Source organism: Lepidothrix coronata, unplaced genomic scaffold, assembly GCF_001604755.1.
Source record: "Lepidothrix coronata isolate B3197 unplaced genomic scaffold, Lepidothrix_coronata-1.0 Scaffold16, whole genome shotgun sequence".
Taxonomy (NCBI): Eukaryota; Metazoa; Chordata; class Aves; order Passeriformes; family Pipridae; genus Lepidothrix; species Lepidothrix coronata.
In genome coordinates this window covers 4,592,071-4,610,592 of record NW_016690196.1, presented here as the reverse complement: position 1 = coordinate 4,610,592, position 18,522 = coordinate 4,592,071, and the positions used below count along the sequence as shown (strand labels likewise).

The following is an 18,522-nucleotide window of genomic DNA, read 5'->3' as shown; positions in this document are numbered from 1 at the left end:
ATTTCTTAAATTTTAGATGTCTTAAATTTTCTTTAGAAAGACCTTAATTTCATCACAATTTTGAGAAACAGCTAGATTCAAAAAGTCCAGGACTAAACCTGATAATTTGGCAAGTACAGCAAATGTGTATTTTAGTGTTCTTTTCTTTGACGAATTTCTGTGTAGTTAGATAAAGAGATTTGATGGTCTGAGACCAAAGCTGTTAATGTTGTCCACAAACACATAAAAAGGCCCAGTTCAGTACGATTTATCAGATCTGAATGGGTGTCAGCCTTGTTTCTGGATTTTAAGTTTATTTTTCACTTCTTTAGCCAACTGCAGTTGGCCTCAAAGCTGACTTTTGCATAAAAGGGACTGATGTACCATTAATGGCTGCTTGAAAGCGAAACAAACTGAAGTGTGTTTATCCCATTTCTGTAATGTCCCTTCTGCTGAAATGTTGTTTTGTTCCTTTAGTTGCAAACTGGGTAACTGAATATCATGTATGTTGATGAAATTCAAGCATCTTAATACCCGAATAATTGAAACTTCTATATTGGTATGACATGATTGGCTTTGGGTTTTTTTTATGGATTAGCTCCGTGAGGTTGGTGCATAAACACAGATCAAGATACAGCTATTGATGTAATTCAGATTTTGTTTTGAAATGTGTTTTGTTGTGTTTTGTTTGCAGATCCTTCTGTTCTAAGAGGTGCTTTTGTAGGCCATACTGATGCAGTGTGGGGTCTGGTTTACAGTGGAGTGCACCAGAGATTGCTGTCCTGTTCAGCAGACGGCACTATACGTTTATGGAAAGCTACAGAAATTGCTCCAGCTCTCAATATATTTAATGATAATCAAGGTACAGAAAATTGCCCTAGAAGTTCATGAACATCCCTGTTCAGACTGACATAATTTTGGTTACTGAATAGAAATACTTCTTGCTTTTTTTGCTGGATTTTGTATACTTATGAATGATATGGGAAGAGTAAATTTTGGGACCCTTCTTTTTTGATGCTAGCTGAATATATACCTACGTGCAGGGGGACAGTCACATACATCTAAAAGCCAACTGCTTTAAATGATCTGCTGATGTTACTAGCACCAAGAAGTATAATGTATCAACTCCATAATTCAGTTTCAAATTGAATTTCCATTAGGCGTATGCTTTTGGTTTTTCCAGAATAAAAAGCCCTTTCTTCTCCTAATAGAAGTTTGGAGTAGCCAGTGCTTCGTCTCAGGCCACGTGTCATTGTACCTTCCAGAATTGTTCCTTGTGCCTCTAGCACAGAGATTCCAGTTGAATTTCTGAGTTTGCACATTAACTAAATAGATAGCCTATTGATCCTAAGCACTGCTAGTTGAAATAATGTTAATCTTTGGATTTAGTTACAGAAATGTCTTGCACAAATCAAAATCCCACTATTTAGAGTCTAATTTCTTGAAGTTGCTAAGTGGTCCAGAATGAGCCCACTGATGTTGCCAAGTTCTCTTGGAGTTGATTGTCCTAAAGACAGACCATGAGCTGCAAAAGTTCCTTGGCTCTTCATAAAGACTTTGAGGCAAAATAAACTTTAGCATAACTCAACAGACTTATCGAGTTATGGTATAAAGCTGGTCAGATATACCATTACTTGTTATGCTATACTGAGCAAAATAAAAAATGTTTCATATATTTTAGTTTTTGCAAAAATATGTTTCCAAAGGTCTGCAGGATTCTACAAAAAACATAACTGGCTTATTGCCAGCTTATTGCCTATCTGCCTACTTTGAAAACTTCCTGGTAACTGTTGGGTATTTTTGGGAGTTGTTTTGTTTTTAATTATTAAATTAAGGGGGAGGGAGGACTAGTCTTGCCAAAGTTGTGAAATTCAAAGATCCTCCTTTGAAACCTAGTTTTCGTATGGCTTATTGATAACCTTGAACAAACTCTCACTCATCATTTAAGTCCTTTAGATTAACCATTGTAGGCCTCCCAAGAAGCTGCAGATCACCATGCATGGCAGCAGTAGAAAAGGTCACTTCAGAAACAATGTGTTTTCTTCTCACTCCAGTCCTTTTTTTGCTCTTTTTGGAGTACCTCTAGATAAGTACCACCATTCCTTAGAAATATTCCAGAGGTCCTGTGTCCAAAAAGATGTTTCTCCCATGAATCTTTAGAGTTTAGAGAGACATGATGATATTCCTGTGTTATCTGAATCTATAACATTAGTTTACTTAAAATTCTGTGTCTCACTCTCTATCTTTTCCTCCTCCTCCTGGCGTCTCTTGCTACTGGTGTTGTTCTTTCACATAGCAGGTGGCGAACAGGACATTTGAGGAAAAAAATCCCAAGGGATAAATCCTATACTCAAGCTTTGCTGATTTGACCTTCTGTCCGGTAGTGTTCAGATAGCTACAGTGTAAGGAGGTCAGATAAATACCACAATAGGCAGGATGGACAAAGCTTTGAAATATGAATTTATAATGTATTTATATAACTTCCTATGATGACAATGTCAGGGTGTAAAATTTGCACCTTGAGAACTTTGGTGGATTTTTTTAAGCTCCGATTTTAAGTTAATAATAATAATAATGTTAATCATCTGTTATGTCAGTGGTTTTACCATTTCAATTTCATGTCATTTTACTTGAGGCATTGGAGTTGTTTTGTGTTTTTTGAGAATTGCTGTTACACTTAAAGGAAGGAAAAGGGCCTAGGGAGTTCTTACTTTCTTAATTTCAAAGTAGATTTCTGCCCAGCTGCAGTTCCAGATACAGGATCTTAGTAAAGAATGTTGTTGATACACATCAAAAAAAAAAAAAGGATTAAAATAGTGATCATACTGGGCAATCTATTTAGATTGGCATAATGTATGTTTTAAAATGCAATATTTCCTTTCATAATCATGGTCCTTTAGATGTTAAAGTGCTTATTGATTGGGGGTTTTTTGTTTGTTTTTTTTTTTTTGTTTACTTTATACCAACTAAATCACTACGTTGTTTTCTAGAAATGGGAATCCCTTCCTCAGTAGACCTTGTGAGCAGTGACCCAAGCCTCATGGTAGCATCATTTAACAGTGGACACACTAGCATTTTTAACATGGAGACACGGCAACGAATTCTTACCCTGGAGTCCAGTGTGGATACAAGTATGTATCAAAAAAACCCAAATTGACCAAAGGAAAAAAAAATTGCTTCTTTAAGATCGATACTGTTGATAATCTTTTTGGTGTTTCCAAACAGGCAGTGTCATGAGAAATTATAACATGAATTATGTTACAAGCTGTGTTTTGTGATGTAATAGTAAATTGTTATTACTATAACAGACCTTGTGGGTGTTTCAGTAGCAGAAGAGTGCATGTGCTTTTGAAATAAGGTAGAAGAAACAGGATCACACTGAATTGCTTTTCAAAAGACAGTAGCACAAGGAAAAACACAGGTTTCTCTAGTACAGCTCAGTGGTCTTTGCAGTTTCAAGATTTCTTTTTCCTCTTCAGTACAAAATTGCAAAATAGAGGTAATATCAGGAAAACCTAAAGTTGAGTTTATCAAAAATTCAGGAGTGTGTGTGGATTCTTTTTTATTTTTCCTCAGAGGTATCCCTTTTCAAAGATTTCTTATGCTCTTGCCTCATTTGGACTTGGGCTGTAGTTGAAGTTTTCACTGCAGGAGAAAAGCAAAGCTCCAGTGGAAGAGTATTCATTTACAAGGTCCTAGCAATGTCAGGATTGCCTGGATCATGGCAATGGCCAATATGAGAAGTTTTAGAGGATACTGTGAGGAGCCTGCTGTCAGTAAATTATTTTACCCTGGCATTAGAAAAGAGACCAAAGGTTTAATATTCAAGCCACAATGGTAACTTGATAACAATATGATTTTTTTTTAAAATTTTTATATTCCCCCCCACACACACGCTCCTTAAAGTTTTATGTCACTGACTTCTGCTGTTAATTAGGTTTTTTGAAAGGACTAAGCCCTTCTTGTTGGCTTTGCTTGTCTGTTTTAAACTAGTTAAATGCCTGTCATTTTATCAGACAGAATGGAAAGTGCCATCTCCCTTCTTTATGGTATTCCTTACTGTGCAGGATTTCTTCTTTTAACTCACACCTTTGTTCCTATCTGAAAAAGTAGTCCTAAATTAGTTAACTTGAGTCAGTGGAAGTTACCTTTCTGCTTCCCTCTTCCTTCCTCCTTCTATTTTTTTTTTTACCTCGTCCTTGCTGTAATTCAGTAATGTTCCTTTAAGAAAACAAGGCCGTGATATGGCAGCCAGCAGTCTCCATTTAATATCTTTAGTTATGTAATAGTACTATAAAGCTTACAAGTATTTTAAAGAAGTAAATTACTATTTCTACAAGAACTAGGCAAGAGGAAAATGAGTCACCTGAAATGCCCTACCACCACTACGCAGGGACTCTGCTGTTCAGTATAAGCCTCACTTTGCTTGTCATTGTCAAACTGTGAGGATAGCTGGCTGTGATGAAGGTTCACGTGCTTTCAGTTATTTTAGGGGGGTTTATTCATATGAATGTGGTTTTCTTGCTTAATTTAGACTTTAATGATTTCTGAGTGTTCCACGGATGCTGACAAGGCTTGATGGTTCAGATTTTTATAGAAATATGTACATTGAAGTTTTTACCACTTTAATAGCAAGTGATCCTATAGTAGTATTCTATTTTGTTTATTTTAGTAAGAATTTTGATTAAATAATGTGTTCTTTGGAAGCAGTTTAACTAAATACAGTCAACATAAAAGACAATACCTGTGTTTTGATGTACTGTGGAGTGACTGGTTTTGGTTTTGTCATAATTTATGCCTCTTAAGACCACCTTTGCACTAATCTGTGAATCACAACAATGCCTAGATTTCTAATCAGAGAACTTCTATACCTTTTTTTTCTGTTTGTGTATGTATATATATATGCATGCTGTTTCAAAATTTTTGAAGAATAGGAAAATGACTCTCCTATGAATAGTCCAGCATCCTTTTTTTCCCAATAATCATAATTTTAATCCATATATATCAAATAATAATGGGTGGGGTTTATTTGCTTGAAATAAACTGCCTGTACTGTCTGTATGTTATGAAGAAAGTTTTACTTGGCAGGAGGAGGAATGTGGCAGCGGGGAAGTGCAAAAAAGATGTTTTCACTCAGTTTTTGGTTTCACATTTTTGCCTGTCGTGGCTACCTAAAGCTATGTCCAAAGGTTGGACCTTATTTGGCATACATATGGTTTATGTATGCCTCCGTGCCTGTGTAATTTGGAAAGTATTTTAGAGTAAACCATATAAAATAAGATGCTAGCTGAGAGTTTCCAGTATATAAATGTAAGAATTATTTTGCAAATAAAATGGATTACATATTTATTTCTTAGTAGCAATCTTTCAAAGAATTTAGAAATTGACATGTTTGATATGTGTTGGTTTTTTTAAGCAATCAGTTCCTCCTGTCAGATAAACAGAGTCATCAGCCATCCAACTCTTCCAATTAGTATCACTGCTCATGAAGACAGACACATCAAATTCTACGACAACAATACAGGTATGCTTCTCTTCAGCACGTCTTAGGTATAGCCATTATATAATGTAAACCATAATCAGAGTTTCATTAAGATTAATATTATTCTCATAAATGCTGAGGGATGTCAAGAGCTGGATAGCCTCTGAAACAGAAATCTCTCGTCACCAGTAGATCCCAAAGATTGCCAGCTCACTTAAAACTTTGTTGGCACAGTGATAAGGAACCTGCTAATTTTCTGTCTCTTCTTATAAAATGCCTTATGTATGGGGTTTGTAAATATCTAACATAAAGGGAAGCTTTTTCAAAATCTTTATGGGCTTATGTTTATGTTTCTTCTATTGGTTATCTGTGTTATTTTGATCTGGAGAACAGGAAGCTCTGGCACTCTAGTGCTTCCTAGACCTCTGCTGCATTTGACCCATGATTTCTTTTTTTAATCTGAAATCATTGCTGTAATTGCAATGATAGCAATAGTAACAGAACAATAATTCTCTCTGAGTTGACTAAAATCATCCCATATTCTTAGGTAGTTTATATCATTGCTTTTAGTATACTCAGCCCCTACTTTGCTTTCCATTCTAGATCTTACTTCAGAACTCAATTCAGTTAAGAGGCAGTTATTTAAAATGCAGTGATTGCAGCACCAGGGTGGCTTTGCAGACATAAAACAAAGGTCTCACAATGTTGATGATACTGCTACTGTGCCTCTCCGGAGACTGTAAATTTAAAAGAATGACTTCTTGTATAATTTTAATGATTCAGTCATGGGTTTTCTATTTATAGTGTCAGCTGTGGTAGGGTCATAAGCAGTGAATACAAATAACAAAGTTAATTGCAGAAAATAACATAAATAACTCTTTTCTTTCAAAGGAAAACTGATCCACTCCATGGTAGCTCACTTAGATGCAGTTACAAGTTTAGCTGTTGATCCTAATGGCTTGTATTTGATGTCTGGCAGTAAGTACATTCAGATTTCATTTGTTTTTCTCATAATGGTGGCAGACATGAGAATTGTAAAGAAAACTGTTTCCCCTTTCTTTAGGTCATGACTGCTCAATTCGCTTGTGGAATCTTGAAAGCAAGACCTGCATCCAAGAATTTACTGCTCATCGCAAAAAATTTGATGAGTCAATTCATGATGTGGCATTCCACCCCTCCAAATGTTATATTGCCAGTGCAGGAGCTGATGCCCTGGCTAAAGTGTTTGTATGACAGAGTGCTTCCTGTTCAACTTTAGCTTTGTATATATTTAACCAGCTGCATAAAGAGAAGAGGAGGGCATGAGTTGTTTTATCTTGCCCTGTAATTCAGAGAATGTTTGTAAGTGTTTAGTTTTGCAGGGTGCTGTTTTCTAAATTGACGTTTGCTCTGATTTCTGTGAGCTCAGCTGGTGCTGAGAGCTTGGAATCTCTCAGTTTCACATAGTTTAAAAAAAATAAAAAATAAATGCTTTTATTTTAGAGGGTGTGAATTTTCGTCCAGGCAGGCCTTGGGTGAAACTAGGTCTACGTATTCTCTATTAATAAAATGAGAGTACTGGAAAGAAGGGGTCTAATTGCATCAGGGAGTAGGAAAAGAGGGAAACTTCCTAGGATGCTTCTCATTGAGGAATCTTAATGTTAAATCACCTAGAAAAAGTGATTCAGAGTCAGTTCACATGCTCATTACTGTATCACGTGAGAGGCACTTTGTCATCCCTTTGGTATGAATAAAGTAGATCTTGTTCAGAGAGCAGTAGCGGATTGTTAATCTCAGCCTAATCTGGTTGCTAGCCTAAGATAAATGCAATTAAAGGAAAGCAGATTACTAACATAAATTAAAATGCAGCAAAGTTTCTGTTACATCTTCTATGTTATACAGTAAATATTTAGTTTGCAAAAAAATTTATATAATTTTTAAAGACTGTATTAGCATATGGCTTGAAGCTGAGCCTTTACTCTAAGTCCCAATTAACAACAGACTGAAGCAGTCTGTATATACTGTAGTAGCGATCTTAACTTATTCAATGCTGTTTATTCTTGGAGATCTGGCACAAGAAATTATCCTAAAGCTTTCCAAAGAAGCTGTCGTACAATTTAGTTATCAAACATTCATCTCCTCTTCCTGTTTCTGCTAAAAAGGGTATCATTCTGGGCATTAAAAGATAACATGAAATACTTTTTTTGAAGATTAAATTTATACCTAATGCTTTGTATGAGTCCTGCTAGTGGAATAGGTGGGAACTATACAAAACTCCATCAGTTTGAGAGATTCTGCTACTTCTAGAGGTATTTCCCAGCTTCACCTTTTGTGGGACGTTCTAACTTGTCCGCTTTGCTGGATGTATCGTGCCATTGATTAGGTTACCTGAAGAATGAGTGCTTCTTGTAACTACTCAACAGATGTGCTTTGTTTATCTATTCAGAGCTTCTCTGTTGACTTGAATGACAAATAACTTTTAATCCAATCTTTTAGTCTTTTTATCCCTTCTTAGAGGAAGGTGAGTGGATTCTTTTCTATTATGTGTCATCATCAGAGTTATTACTGTTCATAAGCGTGAAGTTGGTCTTTTCCTCTAATGGGAATGGAAAGCAGAATTTCTGCTGGAGATGATTTCTGATGCTGATGCGAGTAGGAAAGAACCCAATGCAACTCTTCATATACCAGCTTGAGGTTAAGACTGGAAACTGATAAATAAATCTTTACCTTTAAACTGACACTTTGTAAACAGAAGTAATTGAAAGATATCAAAATAGGGTTTGACTGTGTTGTTTTTAGATAGCATTAGGGGATGGGACCACATTTGAAGCTGATCTCAGAGTTTAAATCAAGTATATTATTTAGGTAAAAGGTTGACCCGTGTGCTGTTTGAGCCTGCAACACATTATATGTACTGCTAGAATATCCTGGAATACCTTTTATTGCTCAGAATATTCAGATATGTCACTTCATGATATTGATATGCAATATATTTCCATAGATAAGATTAGAACTTTTACTGTAAAACAGATGACTACAATAATAATACAGATTATTTAGTTTTTATAAAATGTTTTGGTTATGATGGAAGGGGGGAAACTTGGCTGCAAAACTGAGCATTCAACTTTGTGAGAGTTCTGTGTACTTGACTCATATTCTTTCAGTGTCATTATTTTATTTCTTTTTGAAGAGAAAATTGCAAAGATTTATTTGAAAAATTCTAAAAGTTATGTATATTATATATGTGTATATATATTGTAAACATGTATTAAATGTGTCTAGTAAGGGAAGACTCCATGGGTGCATTTTAATGTTTTAGTATTAAGAGTTCTCTTGAGTTTGTGTATACAGAGGATAATGGTGTGAGTATGAAATGAATGTTGTGCTTTTGCTTACACAGTACAATATGTAGTCACAGTTGTTTAAATTACTGTACATAAAAACTAGTAGGCCAGCATGCTTGTTTTTAAAGACTGTCATTCTGATTACAATTGGAATGTAAGACGTGGCTGTTCAAATGTGAATTGAAAGATGTTTCCTTCTCGCTATTGAGCTCTTGCTCAAACTGAAAAGTGATTTTTTTTAAAAGCTGGCAATAGCTAGAGGATGAGGTGCCTTTAAAAAAAACAAAAACAAAACAAATGTAGCCTTACAAAGAGGTTGTGGAGTATATATATTTTTGTGCTTGTCTTCATAATTGATGTCAATGTCTTTTTACTGAACTTGCTCACATACTTGTAGGACTGCAGGGTATTGTGCATGAGCCTGTCAGATCTTCTGAACATCATCATAGGAGATAGGGTTGAAAAAATTATTTAGGTTATCTAGTCCATCTGCTTGCAAAAGCAGGGTTGTACACTTGTGAGTTTTAATATTGTCTTGACCAGTGAGATTTTATATATGTTCTAAACAATTAGGCTTCCTTTGGAAGATTATTTCAATGATTACATCTCACTGACAGGAGAATTTACTTGATGTTTAGTAGCTCTTTTTTGTAATTTCGTGCCAGTATTCCAAGCCTTGTTTTGTACCATTTTGCATATTCCTCATGGTCTTTGTAATTTGGAACTCGCATGCACACACTGGTTCTATCTGTATATTTCCATTCCTTTCTGCTTTCTTCATGCTATTTTTTTAGTCTGCTTTTTTTACACAACTTTTTCTTGTTTTCAGCTTTTAGCTCAGTTCTCCATATCTTGGTGTCCATACTACCATTCCACATGCATGATTTATTGGACTTAGTCTGAAGGTCATCTCTTAAGTGTGGTTGTTGTTTGGTAGGGTTTATCCTCTGTAGTGTGATGCTTTTATGTAGGAAGACCAAAATTCTGTTGTCTCCCAAACCCAAATCGTATTTCTTTATTTCTCACAACTGCTTTAAATAACTTTGAGCATTGCTGCTTTTCGAGTTTCTTCTTCACTTTCAATATGTTGTTATGAACCTTTTGCAGCTAGAGACTTAATTCCTGTTTCATGATTATCTTGGGTCTTACACGCTTTGAACTTCTGACCCCTGAGGGCACTAAATTATTTTTATTTGTTCCCCTTTTGTGTGCCCTCTTTCCTGGTTCAATGTAATTGGTAACTTTCATTAATGTGATACATACTTTAATTGAAAGTGTAAACAAAACTGGACCTAAGGCTTATTCTTGCAAAAACCATTTTTCTGCAACATCAGTATATAGTGTTTTACCATTGCTATTTTTCCCATATCTAATTTACATGCTAAATTCTTTTAATGGTTAACTCATATAATTTTTTGTGTATGTTAGCCTGTGCTACTGATTTTGGTTTTACTAACTGATTTAATGAAGAATTTTCAGTTTTTCTGTATGTTGAAAGTTGGTCTGCTAGTTTTAAATACTCTCACTTTTAATTTACTTCACTGTGCTGTTTGCTTTCACATGTTACCAAAATGCCTGCTCAGAATGATTTGGAGTAGCCTGGAAGAAGGTTCAGATATATTGTGTCACTCTTACAAAGTTCTGGTGTCTGCATTTATTTTTGTGCCTCAAAGAGAAAACTTTTGACATACCACATAAGCGATTTTATTACTTTTAAAAGAATCACCTGATGAATATTTTGGAATCTCATTTGTCTTTATTTTGATAAAATATGTTCTTTAGCAAGAAGCCTGTATAACTATATGCCACATACTATGGATTATTTTTTTAGGATGTATATTTTCAAATAGTGTTAGGTTAAAGCAGTTCCATATGCAATGTGGTTGAGTAAGTGTGTGGTGTTCACCATACAGCTTTGTGATTAGGTCATACAACACCATTTTTCAGTTGTGAATTTAAAGTAACCAGAAACTTGTCCTTTTCAATAAATATGTGAGAAACAAAGGGCTTAGTTACACCACCTTTTCAGTACACTTGTTGGATCACAGATGTGTCCCCATTCCTTCTTCCTTATGTTTTAACAATGTAATTTTGGGGAACAGCAAATTCCATAAACTCATGTGTCATTTGAGCAGTGTTTGATGGGCAGAAGTGCTAGTCTATCTCAAAGGAAACAAAAAATTTAAAAGGGGGCTTAACCTTCAGATAAGCAAGTTCAGGATTTTTTAAATGCCTTTCAAGGTGTGTATTTGGGAGCATTTACAGGCTGTGGTTAACCAGTGTGTTTGCAGACTGTCCCAGGTATCCAAAAGCCTACTTGATACCTGTGTGAAATACCTAGTAAACCTGAATTGCATTAAGGAAGGAAATGCAGCCATTGTGCTTGTCCTGTGTCTGTACAGGAGACTGTAGGAAGCAGGGAAACCATTTGGTGAACTCTCTAGGGGATAGAGTGTAGGTTAAATGGCTGGAACTGATGTGCCCTTCATGTGACTGGTGTCATCGTGGGTGGATTTGGCTGAGGAGCAGTGCAGTGATTACCCTGATGGTGCCACAAAGAAAAACATAAAAATTTAGAATAACAAATTTATCAAGGCTTTCCCAAAGTTGTAGGTTGTATAAAGGATAAAATCTACTATATATCCAGATTCCAAATTACACACTGTTTTGTCAAAATAGAAGGTGAAGATTTTTCAAATTTCAAAATTTTGGATGAGATGGCAAGAGATTTGTAATAGCTATTACTTAAAATCTAAGAACAGAACTTATTCTCTGCTGACATAGCCTTCATGTCGGAGAACCCTCCTATGTGAAGATAAGCTCCTCAGACAGTGGGACTACTCTTTTGCATTGGATAAGCATTTATTTAAAAACAGAACACAGGACTAAGTTTCTGTCTCATGTCTTTTAGTATTGAACCAAAGTCACAAAGTTTGGGATGCAGAGTAGAATTTTAGCTTTGTTCCTCAGTTTTGTTTTTTTTTCTTTAGTTATAACCTACATAGTTAATATATATTATATAGTGCCATCTGTATGACACACTTCACATTAAACAACCCATGCTGTAAAAAATATCCCTTAAGTACTTTCTCACACAAGTGTGATGTGAATGGTTCCAGGTAATTTGTGACTGACTTAACAGGTATTGCCTTTCCATTTTCTAATGGGAGAGCTGATAAGATTCATGGAAATAAGTGTGAAAAATAGTTATAATGTAACATTTAAAAATATGCTGAAATTTGTGACCGTTTAGTGGAAATTGGTTTGGACTATGCTATTAGGAATGAAGAAATCAGAATACCTCTTCAATGTAGTAAATTGGTTTGTGTAAGATGTTGTAATCTTTGACATGGTAATATGAGTTTTCTTGGGCATCTGCTGTTTGGGAGCATCATAGGGATGCCCAGTGTTGCTGTTTCTATTGAGTGACAGAGAGGAAGAAAAGATTTCCATGAAAAAAATACTCAGATGTTTCAGGAAGCGCCCTTTTTTCCATAAGGATGTGAAGGCATTGAGAATATTTTATCTAAATCTGATAATGTGTTGGCTGAAGAGAATTACAACTTGACTCTTTCATCATCAATTTCTTTAGGCTTAGGGATGAACACCTATAAACTGCCAGTCAAAACCTCTGCCGTGTTTCTACTGAGCAGCAAAGAAACTGTTGGAAACCAGTGTTGATCCATCCAGTTATATCAGGGTTTTTATATAAGAAACAACCCCTATTGTAAAAGAGATGGTGTTACATGAAAAAGAGCAAATGAACAAACTCCTAGAGGGGGCAGGGAGGGACTAGGATGACTTTTGTGTAAATAGTCCTTGTTCAGGCAAGTGATCTTGTTTAGCTGGTGGGACTCTTCCCAGCAGGGAGGATGGTTGGAAATATGACCTTTAAACTAATGTCTCTGCCTGTGCTAGTGAACACACCTGTTGTGCAGGATATCTGTCCTTTTGATCTCTTTTTTTTTTTTTATCTTCCCACTTAAATCCTCCTTTGAGGTTACGTTTTTGGAGAATCTTAAAATCTCAGTGAACTCTTATTGCAGGGTAGATTTCATAAAAGTCTATTGATTTTTCTCTCTGAGTGTTTTTTTGGAAGAGTTGTGGAGTTTCAGCTTCAGCCCTACCCCTCTCACCACCAAAAAACTGATTTGTACCTCCTTATTCCTAGTTCATTTAATTCTAATGAGTTATCTCTTACCCTACCTGCTGACTTAGCTTTGCTGCTCTGTAGTCACTTGTGAAAGCTTAAAAAGTGTGATATCATTTAAGATGTTTTTGAGAATCTGAATTCCACTACGGAAAGCTTAAATCCAGTTGAATAGTACAATTTGTGAGTCCCAGCTGGTTCACTGCCAGGAGATGCGTTTCTAGATTCCAAGATCCGAACTATGGCTGAGCTAAAAAGATATTTAATAATATATGCTTTTTAGCCCAACTTTCTTTCTGATTAAGTGTGGATTGTGGTATTGTGTGTTAAACTAGTTTTGCCCTGCTTGTGCTGCCAAGCCACGCTGTGATCCTGGGAGATCACACAGGTGTTTAAACCATGCCCACGTGTGTGTTTTTAAGCTGCTCAAAGCCTTGTGTTGACATGGTCCTCAAGGCCAGTCTCCTTGCGTTCCCTGGGTTTGAATTGCAGGCTCCCAAAATTACTTCCTGGTTATTTCAAGAAACCCTTGATCCTCACACCACAGTATTAGACTGAAATGTTGAGAAAAGATTTATGCAGCTGGATTTGTACTATTCTGAAAGGGAAAGGATAACTTGTTGCCAAGCCAAATATATTCATTATTTTTTGATTACTTTCTAAAAGCAGCCAAAAACATTGTATAAGGGATAAACAATGGACTTCAAGCTAATATTTTTCCATTAAGAATTTATTTTTTTATTCTTCCTGTCATTAAGATATAGTCCTTTTTGGATGTAGCTTGTTTTCAGATGTATGGCTCCTGGAATTGTTTCCTTGCAGTTGGACATTTACAGACATGCATCGGTTTTGTAAACTGTCTCATATGTGTTAGCACTTGTTCTGGAAATGAAAACTGAGCATGTTAGCTAATAATTTCTTGTACCTTTATAGCCCAAGCAGACTGAAAAGCGGTCTTGTGCTATGTTTTCCTTGTATAGTGCATCTAAAAAAAACTTGGAGAAGGAACTCCATGATAAGATGACTTCTGTTGCTGTAAGTTTTTCTGTTGACATTTGTCAGCTTATAAACTATCTGCATTGTATTTTACATAATTATCTTCAATTGACTGTCAGGTTAAAAAAGAAAAGTTTTTTTGCCGTATGGACTGTAGTTCAGATTTTTTTGTTGTTGTTACTTATATTAATATACTTTTTTCCTCTCTACAAGAAATAACTATTGAACCTGACACTTCTCTTTAGGAGAAGTTACCACAGGTGATAACCACTTAAATGTTAGTAATTACAGTGGCTCCTCTTCTGTTTGGGTCACTTCCATGACAGATAGTTGGTATGAAAATGCTATTGTGGATGATATATAAACAGCTAAGGGAAATTAGGACTCCCCTTCAGAACTATGTTGAGGTTATGATTTTGTATGCCAGTTTTGAATGACTACTTTGAAACAATGTTGGGCTTCAAACGTCTTGCAAAAGGTTGAATCCAAATGAGAAATACTTACTCTTCGTGTAATAGTCTGCTTGTCAGTTTTTTGTGTATGGCTCAGTACAAGGCTGTGTCAGAATTTCAGTACCATGAAACTACCTTGTTTAAATGGCACTGTCTTGCAAAAGTGGATGTTATTTTAAGTAAGAAATTCTGTTTTCTAATTTGTGAAGGAAGTTGTTTCCTTGAGAGTGAGCATCCATAACTGTAATATATTTCATGATTTTGAAAAGGCTTCTTAATCATGGGAGATGAGAAAAGTGAAGAAGTGATTCATTCTCCGAAGATTTGTTAAGCGTTTATTATTATAAGTATAAATTTTTGCTTTAAATGAAAATCCTTTTTCAAACACTTAGTATTAAACTTCTTACTAAAATTCAGTAGTTTAAAATCCTGGATAAATATCTAAAATGGCAAAGATATAACATTCAGAGGGAAATTATTTTGAAATATACCAGTATAATTTTGAGCTTCTCAACTGCAGCCCTGAATTTTCTCTTTTTCACTGCAATCCATATTTTGTGAAACTTTTTGGATAGGTTATATTTAAAGCTACATTCACTTGCCTGAATAAGTAAAATAAATATTTTGTCATTAAAATTATATAGATCTGCTTATGTTAGTGTGCCGTTTAAAATGAGACCTCATTGAGGTAACCATGCAGGTATTTGTATTGGTATGACAATAGTGAAGTGGGGTATCTGTGTACTGTACCCGCATTCTGTGCTGAGCAAAATCACATGGACTTCCAGAAATAAAAGATGGTTTTTAAGAACAGCTTTATTTAATGTTGCAGCAGCAAGTAAGTGTCATTTGTACCATATAATTATGTAAATTGGGTGCTAATAAATACTATTTTTCAACATTTTGCATTGTGTTCATAATTTTGCATAAGACGTGTGTGGTTTTGGAGCATGTGCTCGGAGGGGGAGGGGCACTCAGACTAAGACAAGTAGAGATGTTTGTAAGGGCTTGAGGTAACTCCATGTGAACTTCCTATGGAACTGTGCGATGTCTCACCGTTCACAGTAATGCCTCAGTATTTCTGTTCTCCATATGTCTTGGTTTTGTACTGCTCTGCCAAATCAGCACTGTTTGGCACCCCATGTCTTTCCATGTGCTTAGGTGAATATGGGGTGAGCAGAGGTGCAGCGTGGGTGTGGTGCTGTTGTGCAGGAGCTGGTCTGTCAGCGGTGCATTGATCGCAGCCAGACACAGTACACTTCCTGAGGACAGCATTCATTTAAAATAAAAATAAGTGTATGGTTCTGCCCCTGGGGAGAGGATGAGGGAGAGCAAACCACACATCACAGATGGTAGTCATGTTGCTACAGGAAGGTGCTCAGAATGGCACTGTGAGGGGGTGGTATGGGAACCTACACAGAACTGAGCAGAACAACTTGTTGTTAGTGAGTCCATCCTATTTTTTTCTAAGCTTGTAGGTGGGATAAGTGAAGTTCTTATCTCATCTTCTTGGTAGGTGTAAAATAACCCTTCTGATTTGGTCCTACTCATCTTCCTGCCTCATAGGAAAGGAGGAATTGCTTTGTGAATTGAAAATACAATTGCATTCCCCCCTGTGTTCTGCCTCCAGAGAGGGTCAGTAGAAGATTCCTGAGGTAGTGGGAAAGACGATTTTGGGAACAATATAGGAGTGACCCTTCCACATGGGAGGCCTTCCTAACATGCTTATGGGTTTGCCTATGAACAAGACGTTCCCGTGATGATTTGGGTGGGAGAAAAGTGACTATATTTGGTGATACAGTGAAACTTCTACCATTTCTCCTTGTGCTTAAAAAGAAGTCATTTCTGTGAGTGCTGGAGTTCTTGAACTTAGAGTTTTTATTACACATCGGAGAAGGGGTTAAACTGGTATTAAGAAAAATAACACTTACGTCTCTTGCCATTCAATATGACTGACACAGTTGATTGTGAACAGTGTGGCTGATGCAGCGCTAAGATGTGTAATATTGCACACACACACACCCCACCCAGTTTAAGTTTTAACAAGGATAAAAGGATTACCTTGAGGAATTTGAGGCACTGAGCTGTGTAGATGTACATTTGCAGTATGTAGGTGACTTGGCAAATGTAGATGGCCTGGTACTGACTAAGACTTCTAAAAATTAGATGGGAATGAATAAGAAAAGGGGTCAAACTGTTTCCATAATGTTGCTCATGGGCAGACAAAAATAGAGGAATGATATGACTTTGCTCAACCATGAAGTAATTTAAGGTATGTATACCACAGAAGACTAACTTAAGTTTGGTGTCTAGGTAATATTTCTTGATATTTACTGCTCGCTTTGACTTGCTAAGTAGATAACGTGAATAATTTGCTGTGGAGTTTACAGGTAAGATGTTCAATACACTAAGCATGTTTAGACTGGGTTGGTCCTGGCTGCATGCTTAACCCCGGAGCTTTTCCTGGTTACTGGAATGGCTTCCCTCATGCTGGAGAGCCATAGGGGAAGGAATGCAAGGAGGAAGGAAAAGCTTCTCTGCCCACCTGTCAGCAGCAGCCATGGAGAAACCTTCCTCTTGCTGAACCAGCAAAGCAGCAACAGCTGAAAAGCAGGAAAGTGCACACAGGGGGCAATACTTTCTGTGCAGGGTGGCACAGTGACAGCAGAATTGCTGAGTGTCCCCCTCTGGGAAACAGGACTTTGAGTTACCTCTCTATGAAGGGATTGCTGAACTTTTAATTGAATTTGGTGTCTCACTGAGAATGTGAGTGGCTAATGCTGGAGTCAGAGGCAAGAGGTGCTGAGATTGAGCTCTGCCGAGGCTTCCAGAGCATGGGCATCAGTATTTATTTCTAGGTGGGTGTTCTGCACTGTGATTGCTGAGCACTGATAAGCCATCAGCCCAGCTCTTGAGTGCAAAAACGCTTATTTCTTAGGGAGAGGATGATCAGACAACACCTTCTACAATGGGTATCCAGTGACTAGTTCAGACAGCTCCCCGTCCTGGGTAGGACCTGTCTTGTACCCTTCTCTGGGATGCCTCTGTCAGACAGCAGGTTCCACTGCACTGGTCAGGCGTCTGAAACTGAGTAGCCCAGCATCAAGCAGCTGGACATCTAGATTCTCTCTTGATTCAGTCCTGCCTCTAGAAAGTGTGTAGAAACTCTGTGGTTTATTTTTTTCAGCTTCCAAAGGAAGTCTAGTTCCAAATAAGACATGATCTTGCAGACTTTCGAAAATACTTATGTCTTTGATGCCTTTCAGTCATTAGACTCTGCTTCAATGACTGATTCCTCTGACGAATAACTTTAAGAAAGCTCACTGTAAGGATTTTTTTACATCTGAGCATATAAAAGGATATTGAAGCACCTGGGGCTTTGCCAATCTTCCATAATGCAGTAATCACCTCAGCTGTGCTTCAGAAACTAAAATGGCATAGGCCGTATTTGGTGTTTATTTTTTAACCCCATATGAGATGACGTGCACTGCATATGCCTTTAAGACAATTTTATTGCAAAAGATATAGCAACTTATATAGATAAGCTCAAAATAGCTTGTATATGTTACAGAAGGAGTTCTGCTGCTTTCCTGAAACAAGTATACCTCCTTGAACATTTATCAAGATATATATGTAAGTTATCTTGTTTTTTAATAAAACAGTATTTAGAGACTTTTGTAGGTGGCAGGTAATTTGATTGCTATGAGGTAAAGGTTAAGAGGAGTATGTTGCTTTTGTTAATGGAAGAGTGTATTCTTACAAGTTTTGAGGCTTCTGCTTAAGCTTACAGTGTTTATGAATAAGACATCTAAGTTTAGATGAGAGTCGAATTAAACCATTTTCACACTTTGAGATCCAACAATTTCAAGGTCATCTGAAGAAGTAAATAAAAAGGCACATTGGCAAATGAGCACCATAGTTGTTCTGTAAACTTAAGATAAACCATATAAACAATAACAAATGCTGAAGTGCCCGTTATAAATGCTTGACATAAGATAGCTCTGCAACTTCCCTGTGAAAAAGCTCTTGAAAGTTTACTGTCACTGCTTGAGGTTTAAGCTTTAGGAAGAAGTTATATCCTATATGCATATATCCCTTATGCATATCCTAAAGAACATGTGTGGCTCTAGCTGTTCCTAA

At 36.6% G+C, this 18,522-nt stretch overlaps 1 protein-coding gene across 6 annotated transcripts in view; it reads left to right on the top strand.

Moving 5' to 3' along the window:
* STRN (striatin) overlaps positions 1-10,554 on the top strand; it is a 68,117-nt gene extending 57,563 nt beyond the window's left edge. For all 6 annotated transcript variants that reach the window (XM_017806597.1, XM_017806598.1, XM_017806603.1 and 3 more), the window contains 5 exons: positions 674-841; positions 2,970-3,110; positions 5,396-5,503; positions 6,353-6,439; positions 6,525-10,554. In XM_017806597.1, coding sequence (XP_017662086.1) covers positions 674-841; positions 2,970-3,110; positions 5,396-5,503; positions 6,353-6,439; positions 6,525-6,694 — 674 coding nt within the window. In that variant the 3' untranslated portion in view covers positions 6,695-10,554. The remainder of the gene's footprint in view (positions 1-673; positions 842-2,969; positions 3,111-5,395; positions 5,504-6,352; positions 6,440-6,524) is intronic.
* The last annotated feature ends 7,968 nt before the right edge of the window (positions 10,555-18,522 follow it).